The sequence below is a fragment of the Oncorhynchus masou genome, chromosome 2 (assembly GCF_036934945.1).
Source record: "Oncorhynchus masou masou isolate Uvic2021 chromosome 2, UVic_Omas_1.1, whole genome shotgun sequence".
Lineage (NCBI taxonomy): Eukaryota > Metazoa > Chordata > Actinopteri > Salmoniformes > Salmonidae > Oncorhynchus > Oncorhynchus masou.
Window position 1 is genome coordinate 51,699,626 of NC_088213.1, and position 13,909 is coordinate 51,713,534.

The 13,909-nt window shown below is 43.1% G+C and overlaps 1 protein-coding gene across 1 annotated transcript in view; it reads left to right on the forward strand.

Annotated features, from left to right (window-relative positions):
* LOC135506266 (ALK tyrosine kinase receptor-like) overlaps positions 1-13,909 on the forward strand; it is a 769,161-nt gene that overhangs the window by 666,806 nt on the left and 88,446 nt on the right. Inside the window, 2 exon segments of the mRNA XM_064925805.1 lie at positions 5,762-5,846; positions 13,204-13,207. Coding sequence (XP_064781877.1) covers positions 5,762-5,846; positions 13,204-13,207 — 89 coding nt within the window.

Consider the following 13,909-nt stretch of genomic DNA (forward strand, 5'->3'; position numbering starts at 1 on the left):
AGATCCCAGAAACAACAGGTGGGGAAAGGCTGCCTAAATATGAACCATTCCAGGCCAACATAGATATATAATCACCTAGATGACCCACCCTAGTGACACCCTGACCTAAGCAATACAGAGAATATAAAGCTCTCTATGGCCAGGGCGTGACAGTACTGCCCCCAAAAGTGCGGACTCCGACCGCAAACCCTGACTCAATAGGGGAGGGTCTGGGTGGGCATCTACCGTCGGAGGAGGCTCCGGTGCGGGCCGAAGTACCCACTCCGCTCGCGGATACCTCATCGTCAATGGTGGCTCTGGTGTGGGGATCTTCGCAGGATGCTCCGGACCATGGATCGTCGCCAGAGGGACCGGACCGTGGATCATCGCCGGGGACTCCGGACCGCGGTTTGTCGCCGGGGACTCCGGACCGTAGATCGTTGCCGGAGGTTCCGGACTGGGAACCCTCGCAGGAGGCTCTGGACTGTAAACCCAGCTGGAGGCTCTGGACCGCAGACTGTCGCTGGAGGCTCCTGACCGCAACCGTCGTGCTGTGTCTCAGGTCAGAAAGCTCTGGACTTCGAAATGTCGCCGGAAGCTCTGGACTGGGAACTGTGGCCAGAAGCTTGGTGCGTGGGGCCGGCACTGGTGGTACCAGGCTGGAGACACGCACCTCGTGTGCAGGGAGGAGGCACAGGACGTACTGGACTGTGGAGGCGCACTAGAGGTCTGGAGCGTAGTGCTGGCACAATGCGCCCTGGACAAATGACCACCATTGCACGTCAAGTGCCAGAACCTGGCACAGGACGCACTTCGCTCTGAAGGTGCACTGAAGATACGGCATGTACAGCATGCGCAGGATATCCTGGATCGAGGAGGCACACTGGAGAACAGGCGTGCTGAGTCGGCACAACCTGTCCTGGACAGATACCCACTTTAGCAAGACAAGTGCGAGGACCTCGCACAGAACACACCGGGCTGTGAATACGCACTGGAGACAAAGTGCATATCACCGCAAAACATGGTGCCTGACCGGCATACCAAGGTGAGTATGGGGAGTTGGCTTTAGTTCAAACCCTGGCTCCGCCAACCACCCCGTGTGCCCTCCCCCCAAAAAATATTTGGAGGCTGCCTCTCGGGCTTCCGTCGTGGCCGCAAACCCCGGTGTCGTCGTTGTTGCTCCCTCGCTACTTCCGCCTGCTTCCATGGCAGGCTTCTGTCTCCTGCCATAATCTCTTCCCACGTCCAGGATATCCTCCACTTCTGGCTTTCCTCCTGGAAAGTACAAAACAAGATCCCACAAACAACAGGTGGGAAAAGGCTGCCTAAATATGATCCCCAATCAGAGACAACGATAAACAGCTGCCTCTGATTGGGAACCATACCAGGCCAACATAGATATATATACACCAAGATGGCCCACCCTAGTCACATCATGACCTAACCAACAAGGAGAGTAAAAAGCTCTCTATGGTCAGGGTGTGACAAATATAGGCAACATAGTGTAGGAAATGTTTGTGGCCTGGCAAAGAAAATGGACGTCTGTCCCATGTTTTCCACATCAAGCTCTCAGTCTCACTGCAGAACTATGCGTTCTTCCACATTCTCCATACATCAAATTTCGAAGTTGCTCCAAATGTCAAATTTCGAAGTGTTTTTTTTGCTCCTGCTGCTCTGTAGCATTCCATTTTTCCAAAGGTCAAATTTCTAAATTAAAGGTTAATTCAATCCGACATCCTCAAGACATGGATAGTTGTCCAATTCCGACCTCAATCTTGAACAACCTGGCTGGTTGGCATTCTCTAGAGTCGGTATGTACAGTGCACAGCTGTGGTGGGAGCCCCCTGCCATATTGTGATGAACGAGAGCAGTTCAGCCCAAGGAGATAGTGGTGGCGGAGGAGCTGGGTGGAGGGAACTGAAAGGGATGTGTTTTTAGGAGATGATTAAAGAGACAAAGATGAAAGGTAGACATTTTTCACAATGTCCCATAATGCTTGTGGAATGATTTGTGGGGGGAAAGGGATGATATGTCTTTTCAGCAAGCCAGTAAGAGCTGGCAAGCCAACACGACGCAGGACTCTCATGTGACCTGTCATCATAATTAAGAAACATGCAGTCTGCTCTCGACTTGATATTCAGACAAGCTAGTCGCAAACAGAGTCCTCTGTGCGCTTCCCAAAGATGGATAGATTATGTATCTGGAGCTAAATGGTGCGGTCCTTTAGCTCCGTGTTAAGTAAGTAATATAAAAGGACCAAGTTTGTTTTGTCTAAATTAGTTGCATTATGTTGGAGGCAAGGGAAGAGGTGTGTTTGTGCGACCACACCATTCCCGAGTCGGTACTACCATCTGGGCTAGCCTTACTTCCTTCTTCATTCACAATGAAAACGGATTGACGACCTGGTGCCGAAACAGAAAAGGCTTTGTTTTGGTGATTTATTTTTGTCACATCATAAATTCATAAATAAATGTTTCAGTTGTTGACTGCAAAACTTTTAATATAGAATAAAATGCCAGCTGTGCAGTGCCTCCACTGCTACAAGAAAAGGCTCTATATAGAACCAAAAATGGTTTAAAAGCACCTTTTAGCAATATACTGTAACCCACTGGTTAATTGATGACTGTGGAGGCTGGTCTCTTGAAGGACAGGGGCCTGATGACCACACATAGAGTGGTTACAAAGGTTTGTGATTGCAGCAGAAGGTGGCGAAATAAGGCTGCGAGATGTGGGTGATGGAGATCAATACGATATCATAGACTCTCTACTCTCCGGTGGTGTGGTGACCGCAGCATTGACCTCTGAGTCATGCCACCTGGTTGAACACCATTGGTAGGACTTTGCTTCTTATTTTTTACAGTACTATTGCATGTTTACTCGGGTACCTATCAGTACCTATTCGACAGAATTCAAAAAAACTATTGGTAACCAATTGGTGCCTAATGCTGCTTGATTTAATGAAGTAATTCTTGTGCTGCCATTTTACAATGCAATTTCTTAGTAAATTGCCAGTTATTTCTGTTCAGGAGTTCTGTGCATCAGTCGTCTTTTACAACTTACAATTGTCTTCTAACTTAATAGTCTCTAAAAACCGTTCTAAAGTCGAAGGGTAGTTCTGATTAACTATCCATTGTCAGTGTCGATGTGCGAAAAGCAGCATCACATCAGAGTCTTTGTCAAATCCATGTGAGATCCATTCAAATGTTAATAGCCAGGTTATATCATACCTGACTCTGTCACTCACTTATGAACATACTGTTTGAGCAACTGTGACATTTTGTCTATGAAAGGGACTGTGATCTATCTGTTGGATATCTGTATTAGAATTTCATTAGCACTCCAAATGTCTTTCTTCATCTTTCATTTCCACTGAAGACACTTTTTTTATATAAAACTTTGTTTTGACCCTGATCAGAAACTCTTTAACTTCTTAGTGATCCCTGCGCGCGTTAACGGGATTGATTTGACAATACCCAGTGAAATAGCAGTGCGCCAAATACAAAAACAGAAATAATAATAATTAATAAATCATAAAAGTGTTATACATCGGATTAAAGATGAAATTCTTGTTAATCCAGACACAGTGTCAGATTTCAAAAAGGCTTTAAGGCGAAAGCAAACCATGGTATTATCTGAGGACAGCACCCCATCAAACAAACACATGAAAATCCTAATTTAACCAGCCAGGTACGACACAAAAGTCAGAAATAACGATATAATTCATGCCTTACCTTTGAAGATCTTCTTCTATTGGCACTCCAATATGTCCATTAAACATCACAAATGGTCGTTTTGTTCGATAAATTCTGTCATTATATCCCCAAAATGTCAATTTCTTTGGCACGTTTGATTCTGAAAATATACCAGTTCCAACTCACGCAACATGACTACAAAGTATCTAATAAGTTACCTGTGGACTTGTTCCAAACATTTCAAACATCTTTCCTAATCCAACTTTGGTTGTTTCTAAACATAAATAATCAATAAAATTTAAGAAGGAATAAACTGTGTTCAAAACCGGATGAAAACAAAGTGGAGCGAGCTCTCAGGTCGTGCGCCCCAACCACAACATTCCACTTGGCTATCCACCGAGATAGGAAAGGGCTACTTCTTCATTTCTCAAAGGAAAAACATCAACCAATATCTAAGACTGTTGACATTTAGTGGAAGCGAAAGGAACTGCAAGCAAGTGCCTTGGAAATTTAGATCCACATAGAAATCTCATTGAAAAGAGAGTGACCTAAAAAAAAAAAACCCTGATGGTTTGTCCTCGGAGTTTCACCTGTCAAATAAATTATGTTATACTCACAGACATAATTCTAACAGTTTTAGAAACTTTAGAGTGTTTTATATCCAAATCTACCAATTATATGCATATCCTAGCTTCCAGGTCTGAGTGGCAGGCAGTTTACTTTGGGCACACTTTTCATCCGGACGTGAAAATAGTGCCCCCTAGCCTTAAGAAGTTTTTAACCACATTGGTTTCCATTGATAATAACAATACCATGAAATTGTAAATTACAATTTCAGCAGTTCAATTCAACAATCATGCCTTTTTTGTTACCTTTTTATGAACGGTTGGTTTGTTGTATAATTTCTTGAGGAATGTCAAATCCCTTACGATCAGAGGTGGTGATTGGCTATTTCTTCTGCTCAGACCAAGAGACTGGGATTTACCCCTGGTCCTGGCAGCTGATTATTGGAAAGAGCATTATCCTCTTCCCCACTGCACCATAGTAGTTGTGTCCAGTATGCAGTCCAGTATGCAGTCCCATATTGTCATAGCCCTCCTGACAGGACATATTTTACAGCCTCTGAAAAGGCTAGTACTTAATATCCAAAGGCGCAATACCCAATCAACGGAAATATATTTCTGAAGTTGATGGGGAAAAGGGGTAGGTTGAGGTGGTTGGTCTGTCCAGAGGCTTGATTGGGTTGCGTAAGTGGAATGAAAGCCCCGGATCCAATTAGCTTAGTGACCTAGGTTTGCAGGAAGATGGGGCGGATTTGGATCCCCTACCCACCACCACTATATCAATCTCTATTGGTCTTGAGGAAAGAGTGCCCCCTACTGGACAAACCGACAGTGTATAACTTTAGATATCCCAGGGGAAAACAACTGCCCTGTGTCATTGAAGCCACGGAAGTTCACGGCCGACCGCGATACTGCAGGCATTGTTTGCAGAAAACAGCACCACCATTATAGTGAATGGAAAAATGACAATCTTCGTGGTCAATCTTTGAATAAAAACATTTTATGAGGACAATCATGGTACCAATAATTGCTTCTAATACACCAGATATATGTCTCCAACCGATTATTTTAAAGTCTCAATGAGAGCACTGAGCTACCCTGCGAAGTCACTTCCTGGAGTAGCTCGAACCGCGCATGTTAAGTCTCCATGAGACACCATCATAAACGACTCAATTTGGCTTCAATGCGCTATTGAGTCTTCACATAGGAATGAATGGTGTCACATGACCAATGGTTTTGTCCATTCATATATACAGTCATTGGGTTATGCAGCCAAATATTCACCAAACTTAACCCTGGGCCATGTTCATTGGGGAAAAAAACTTATTGTTTAAAATGTTTTGCAATGGAAAATTAAAATGAGGGAATCTAGGTAGTCCCCATTTGTCTAAGTTTTTTTTCTTTTCGTTTGGTCCCTAATGAACACAACCCTGCTTATCTTCAACTGTTTAGCATTTAGAGAGCTGTGGAAAGATATGGCTTGCAAAGAATGTCACTAAATTGCTATTTGTCTGTTTCTCTCCTCAGCCAATGGCGACTTTCCTCCTACAGTAACTGGCAACACTAAACTGCCAATGAAACCAACCAATCAGAACATCAAAACAACCACCCCGTCCAATGGAAACTCGAGAACCTTGTCAGAACATCCAACTCTGACTGCCTGTAAGTGTCCACCTGTTGTCGTATAGCTGTGAGTATCTCAGGCATAGGCGCTGTATTTGTAGTATACAGAAAAGGCAGTCTAAGAGGGAAGAAGATGATACATTTTTGTCTCTGATCTCAAGCTAGAACAATGGTCTCTGATCCCACACACAGACACTCTCTCCTATCCTCTCCCTGCTTGCTCACTGACAAGCACACACACACACACACACTTACCCAGGATGACTTCTACTCACACTCACTCCACACGTGCTGTGAAAAGGCACAGTGCTTTTTCCTCAAACAAAGTAAGTGTGCCACCTACTGGATTCATCCCCACGTCTGTAACTGTACATCTCACTCTGGATTAAATGGAGCAGGACGGACAGTTTTGATCTGCAAAACGTTCCAATTTGCTTCCATAGAATGTAAATGTAGCTCCTTTCACAGGGTTGACATTTTCCACCTTCGATTCTTCCAAGCACCGAGCTACTGCATAAATTAACACTGTGGATAGTGCAGAGCTGGAATTGGCTCCTTTTAGACACATTTTACACAGCACGCAACACTGACTTTCCAGGAGTATAATCATTGAAGTAATCATGTATTTTGTCTTGTCGCTTTGTCTTCGAGCCAATAGCACCACCGCAGACAAAATAAATACCTATCTGGCTGCTGATGCCAGTGCCCTTATACTCTGAGAATCTCAGAGTAATTGCATTTATCACCATCTTGTTTACTCCTCCAAGCAACAAGATGATGTTCATGACATTCCCTTCAGTATCATTGCAAAGAGTGAAATGCACAGTTCAGTCAAGACTTGTTAGCCACAGCCTCATGCTAACACACTCCCTTGCAGTCATTTTCCTTCATTATAGAACGGGTGGATCTAATCCTGAATGCTGATTGGTTAAAACCTCATTCCAGTCGGTGTCTATTCTGCAAGTTACCACCGGCTAAATTTATGACGCTTAAATGCCTATTTACTCTGTTCCATCAGACTGCGCGATCCATGGTCTCATCAGCCCAGCCAGGCAATTTATAAACTTGATCTCCACTATTAAAAGCATCTAGACATTATCTCACATTTCTTTTAAGACTAACATTTAGTTTTCAACATCAGAGATTTGTATAAACCTTGATGTCTTGTCTCTCCGACATTTGCAACATTGTTTCACTATTCAATTTCAATCTCCGGCTGTCCCATAGTAATGAATATGTTGGGAGTCGGGATGAGATAGACAAGTAGGCAGGTTTTCTCAGCCAGTCAAAATCATGAATCGGCATAATTTTTATGGATATATACAAAGAACTTCAAATCAAATTGTATTTGTCACCCGTGCCGAATACAACCTATAAGCCTTTAACATGCAATGTAGTTTTGAGAACAAAGAGTTCAGAAAATATTTACTAAATAAACTAAAGTAAAAGAAGTGACACAATAAAATAACAGTAAGGAGGCTATATACAGGGGGTATATATATATACACCAAGTCAATGAGCGGGGGTACAGGTTACTCTACTTAATTTGTACATGTGGTAATTTGTACATGTAGGTAGGGGTGAAGTGTCTATGCATAGATGATAAACAGTATGTAGCAACAGTGTCAAAACAAAGGGGGGGAAGGGGTTAATGCCAATAGTCCGGGTGGCCATTTGATTAATTGTGCAGCAGTCTTATGGCTTGAGGGTAGAACTGTTAAGGAGCAGTTGGACCTAGACTTGGCGCTCCGGTACCGCTTGCTGTGCGGTTGCAGAGAGCACAGTCTATGATTTGGGTGACTGGTGTCTTTGACCATCTTTGACCATTTTTAGGGCCTTCCTCTGACACCAGGTCCTGGATGGCAGGAAGCTTGGCCCCAGTGATGTACTGGGCGATACGCACTACCCTCTGTAGCACCTTATAGTCGGATGCCAAGCGGTTGCCATACCAGGCGGTGATGCAACTGGTCAGGATGCTCTCAATGGTGCAGCCGTATAACTTTTTGAGGATCTGGGGACCCATACCAAATCTTTTCAGTCTCCTGAGGGGCAATAGGCATTGTCATGCCCTCTTCATGACTATATTGGTGTGTTTGGACCATGATAGTTTGTTGGTGATATGGACACCAAGGAACTTGAAGCTCTCAACCTGCTCCACTTCAGGTCCATCAATGTTAATGGGGGCTTGTTTGGCCCTCCTTTTCCTGTAGTCCATGATCAGCTCTTTTGTCTTGATCACATTGAGGGAGAGGTTGTTGTCCTGGCATCACACATGGCCAGGTCTCTGACCTCCTCTCTATAGGCTGTCTCATCATTGTTGGTGATGAGGCCTAACACTGTTGCATTGTCAGCAAACTTAAGGATGGTGTTGGAATCGTGCGTTGCCACTCAGTCGTGGGTGAACAGGGACTACAGGAGTGGACTACGCACACAACCCTGAGGGGCCCCCATTTTGAGGTTCAGCGTGGCAGATGTGTTGTTGCCTACCCTTACCACCTGGGGGTGGCCAGTCAGGATATCCAGGATCCAGTTGCAGAGGGAGGTGTTTACTCCGATGGGTCCTTAGCTTAGTGATGAGCTTTGTGGGCGCTATGCTGTTGAACACTGAGCTGTAGTCAATAAACACCATTCTCACATAGGTGTTCCTTTTGTCGAGGTGGGAAAGGGCAGTGTGAAGTGCAATAGAGATTGTGTCATCTGTGGATCTGTTGGGGCGGTATGCAAATTGTTGTTGTTCTAGGGTTTCCGGCATGATGGTGTTGATATGAGCCATGACCAACCTTTCAAAGCACTTCACGGCTACCAACGTGAGTCCTATGTGGCAGTAGCCATGTCCTGATAAGAGAGCACATTTTCTATCCCATTGTTATGGATGCATCCCAACCAATTTTACTAGAAAACTGCTTAAACAAATGTGAATGCAGCTACTTCGTTGTTATTCTGGCTATTTGACATTACAGTAAATTAGCCGTAGTTGGCTAGCTTGCAAGCAAGGGATAAGAACTTTTCCAGCCAGTATGGCAATTTAAAACAAACAACTGGGTCGTGTCCATAGATACAGAACAAAAAGACTGAACGACTGGTCGGTTTGGGTAGCAACCCTAGATTTGTGTCTGGACTATATCTTGTGGAAGAATGAAATAGTATGAATAAATACATCAAAATCAAGGTTTTATTGAAAATGTGTCAACTTTATTTGAATATGTTGGTAACCCGTTGTATAAAAGTGATAATGCCTTCGAAGCCGGTGTTTGGAGGATATATTGGCACGGTTTGCCAATTTATCCTCCAAACACAGGCTACTCAAGCATTAATTGACATGCCTGATCCGATATGCATCAACCTGGTAACAGACCTTTTGTAACCAACTGTGAGGTGTTTTTTTATTGGTGATTAAGATACGAGGAACCAGAATGTGTCTAAGTAAGAGCTGTGTCCATTAAATAATGCAATATCGAGTGACTTCAAACACAGGTCGCCTAGCCACAGCATCACACAATCATTGAATCTCAAATATCATCTACGTTTTTTGACGATGTGTTATTCAATGATGAGAGTTGATCATTTGTTGATAATGGTGATTTTTAATGGTCTCCTGGGAATATTGGCATAGGTTTCCAAAACTGACTGGATCTTAGCCAAGACTGTAAACTAGTCCTCCTCATATGGTGTTTAAATTACAATGGCTATCTCATATATTGGGTGTTCAAAAAAGCAGGACTCTCTCTGATTTCGGGGTCAGCCTTCTTTTCGTCCTTTGGCCTTGGATTGTCATAGGCATTCTCCCAGGAGATTAATAAGTGGACTTGCATTTATGGCTTGGCCTTCTGATAGGCAACTTTGAAGGGGGCTTTAATATTCGCTCTGCATCTCCCTTTGGCTGGAACCCTCCAGTGCTGATGTGCTTGATGCCTGCAGGGGAAACGATAGAAAGCCTGATGAGTTTGTGTGAGTGCTTGATGAGGGTTTTAGTTCAGCGGGCCTGTCACTCTGAAGCAGCTCTCCTCCTTCCTCATCATGCTCAATGATTAACCCTGGGAAACATCAATGTCATTTCTATCTCTCCTCATAGCTCTCTGCTCTTCTTCTTACCTCTATCTGCCTCTTCTTCGCATGTCTCTCTGCTCTTCTTCGCACTTCTCTCTGTTCTTCTTTGCACCTTTCTCTGCCTTTTTTCGCACCTCTCTCTGCTCTTCTTCTCATAACTCACTCTCTCTCACACCTTTTTTTACTGTCCCATCTTGTTCTCTCTCTTTTTCAGACTTACTCTTTCTAACCTTCCTTGCTTTCAGCCCCTTCTTACTCATTTCCACTGTTTTGTCTCTCACTCTGCTTTCTTTCAGTTCTTTCCTTTCCACTCTTTCTCTCATTTCCTCTGCTCCTTCCCTATTTCTCCCCTGCTTTTTCTCACCTCTCTTTCTCTTCCTCCCCTTCTTTTTCTCTCCTCATTTTTTCTCTCGCCCATCTATATGTATTGATCTGTTGCCTGAAGTCTCTCTGCACCTTTATTTCTCTGAAACCCAACCCTACAATGAGGTGTGTACTCAGACAGTGTATGTGTCTGAAATGGAACCCTATTCACTACATAATGTGCATATGGCTCTGGTCAAAAGCTGTGCACTATATAGGGAATAGGGTGCCATTTGGGACGCACACCTCTCACTGCTGACTCATCGTTTCTATGGGGGAAACAACAGAGTTCTCTCACAGACTCTCAGTTGATGAGCTCACTTCACTTTCTCACTGTGATTACTTTGCCGCCCGATGGGAAAGGGACTCGTCATCAACTTCAAAATGAGTGTGTGCAGTAGTTGTGTATGTGGTCGTGTTTGAGAGAAGGTGTGTATGTCTATTATTTTACAACACCAAGGACAGAGGAAGAGGAGACCGACTGAAGCGATCTGATTGGCTCCTGTCAGCAGAACAGCAAGTGATTGGCAGCTGCACTAAACAAAATCGGTCCATAATGACTGCAGATCCTCAGGGGGAACATGTTTTTTTTGTCTCTTACCGTTGTTATTAGTCGCTAATTAGCCACATTCCACACGCAGAATACATACTTGTTTACTAGTCGTTAAATCAAATGGTGGTGTTGAGTTGTTTGTTTGTGAGCTGTTGTTATTCCATGTCTGTGGCCCAAATGGAACTCTATTCCATACAGTGCTTAAAGACCAGTAGCCATAGAGCTCCATATAGGGAATACTGTGCCATTTGGGACACAACCCATGTGTTTGGAAGAGGTATTAATCACATGGACAGACATGTGACTGATAATGAGCACCACAATACAAGATACTGTGTGTGTGTGTGTGCGTATGTTGGAATACAATATTGAAATTAAATAGACTGGGGATTTCTTAGAGACTCCAATTCAACTTATACTCATCTTCCTTCATGCATTAATATGGGCCAATCAAAGTGGAACAACCTTTTAAGGTTATATTCCAATGCAATGACCATACTAGCAGTGTGCATAATGAGTCAGAGGCATGAAATAGCCATCTGTCTCTGGTGAAAGACAGATCAAACTATTTAATGCTCATTAACGTTTATAACAGTCACCTGTCCTTTCCTAAACATACGTGCTGTATAAAACAAGGATTGGGAACCGTGTACCATGAAGTTTGACCCCTTTACCTTTCTGTGGTATAGAAACAGTATGAATATGCACAAACACAATAAAAAAGCAAAACACCATTAAAACATCAGATTAAAGCTTTGATTAGTCATGAAATGGCAGCAATAGAGCAGCAGCATAAATCATAAACCAACTCAAAAGTGTATGCAGCAAGGCTTTCTGTATTGGTTATACCCAGCAATCAAAGCAAATCAAGTCAACATTCAATTCAATGAATAATCCAGAGTTCAAAGGTCACAAAATAAACATTTGATTCAGTTGTTAAATTAGTTCAGATGCACTATTGTAAAGTGGCTGTTCCACTGGATGTCATTAGGTGAATTCACCAATTTGTAAGTCGCTCTGGATAAGAGCGTCTGCCAAATGACTTAAATGTAAATGTAAATGTAGTTCAATTCAGTTAAATGCAGATCATTTAGTTATTTAAAAAAAAGTAAATCCACAAAAAATAAATTATAATCCAATAGGAATTGTAGGAGAGACAATCAGCAATGCAGAACTGAATCTGATATGCTATCTACTCATTGGTGTCAAAAAGAAATCCTTATGTGGGAGTCTAAAGGGGATGTTCAGGTGAATAAAAGAGAACAGTTGCCGATAAAGTCAATCCAAATGAATCTGGTTTAATACAAGTTGCAGCACTGGGACACCTCCCGCACAGAAGCTGAGAAAATGTCTGACAGGCACTTATATATTTATCAGACAGTAACGTTCTGTTAACACCAGCCCAAGAGGTTGGGAGGAAGTCACAACATCATTGGCAACAGAATCAGAGATACATTATCAGTATACCTCCAGTCTGATGTCAATCACTATCAACGGATACGAGATTAATACATAACAAACAGCATTGAGTCTAGTGACCATCAACCCGTGACACAAATGAACTAAAGGAACAGGTTTATGCAGCACATTTACTGAGCAATTTTACTTTCAAAGTTATCAAACAAACATTTCCCCATTGTTACTCACACCATGGCCTTTTGCGCTCCCATTCCTGTGTGTGACCCTGTGGGAGCACATCTTGAGAGAGAGAGAGGGGGGGGGGGGTCTGTTCACCAACCAAGAATATACAAAACACCATATTGGTCTGCAAAAATATCCTCAGTGTACAACGTAAAACACCAGATAATGCATGCAGAGCAGAAATAGGCCGATACCCGCTAATTAATTATCAAAATCCAGAAAATATCTGTTAAATTCTGCATCCACCTAAAAGGAAATGATTCCCAAACCTTCCACAACAAAGCCATCACCGACATGCTGGTCTGCAAGCTGGTCTTGGGGCTCTGTTCATAAACACAAACAGACCCCACAGAGCACCAGGACAGCAACCCAATTAGACCCAACCAAATCATGTGAAAAGAAAAATATAACTATTTCCAATGTGACAAGTAATTAAGAAAAATACTGAGCAAACTAGAATGCTATTTGTCCCTAAACAGGGAGTACACAGTGGCAGTATACATGACCACTGTGACTGACCCAAACTTAAGGAAAGCTTTGACTATGTACAGACTCAATGAGCATAGCCTTGCTATTGAGAAAGACCGCTGTAGGCAGACCTGGCTCTCAAGAGAAGACAGGCTATGGGCACTCTGCCCACAAAATGTGGTGGAAACTGAGCTGCACTTCCTAACCCCCTGCCAAATGTATGAATGTATTATGTGTGGCTCAGTCGGTAGAGCATGGCGCTTGCAACGCCAAGCGTCGTGGGTTCGATTCCCGCTGGGGCCACCCATATGTAAAAGTAGTGGCCCCAGCCGACTTGTAAGTCGCTTTGGACAAAAGCGTCTGCTAATTATTATATTATTCAACCTACTTCCTGATAAGACAAAGGAATAACCTCAGCCATATTCCAAACACTGGCGACATCGCATGGAAGCGCTAGGAACTGAAAATAGGTTCCTATTAAATATCCAATGGCAAAGACATATAGGGGAGAGATGGGAATTTTTAAAAATTCTGAACAGTTAGTCCTCTGGGTTTTGCCTGCTACATAAGTTCTGTTATACTCACAGACATAATTCAAACAGTTTGAGAAACTTCAGAGTGTTTCCTATCAAAATCTATGAATAATATGCATATCTTATATTCTTGGCATGAGTAGCAGGAAGTTGAAATTGGGCGCGCTATTTATCCAAAAGTGAAAATTCTGCTCCCTAGCTTTTAAGAGGTTTTAACTTGCATTTTCGATGTTAATATACATTTCCCATGCCAATAAAATCCTTGAATTGAGAGAGAGAGAGAGAGAGAGAGAGAGAGAGAGAGAGAGAGAGAGAGAGAGAGAGAGAGAGAGAGAGAGAGAGAGAGAGAGAGAGAGAGAGAGAGAGAGAGAGAGAGAGAGAGAGAGAGAGAGAGAGAGAGAGAGAGAGAGAGAGAGAGAGAGAGAGAGAGAGAGAGAGAGAGAGACT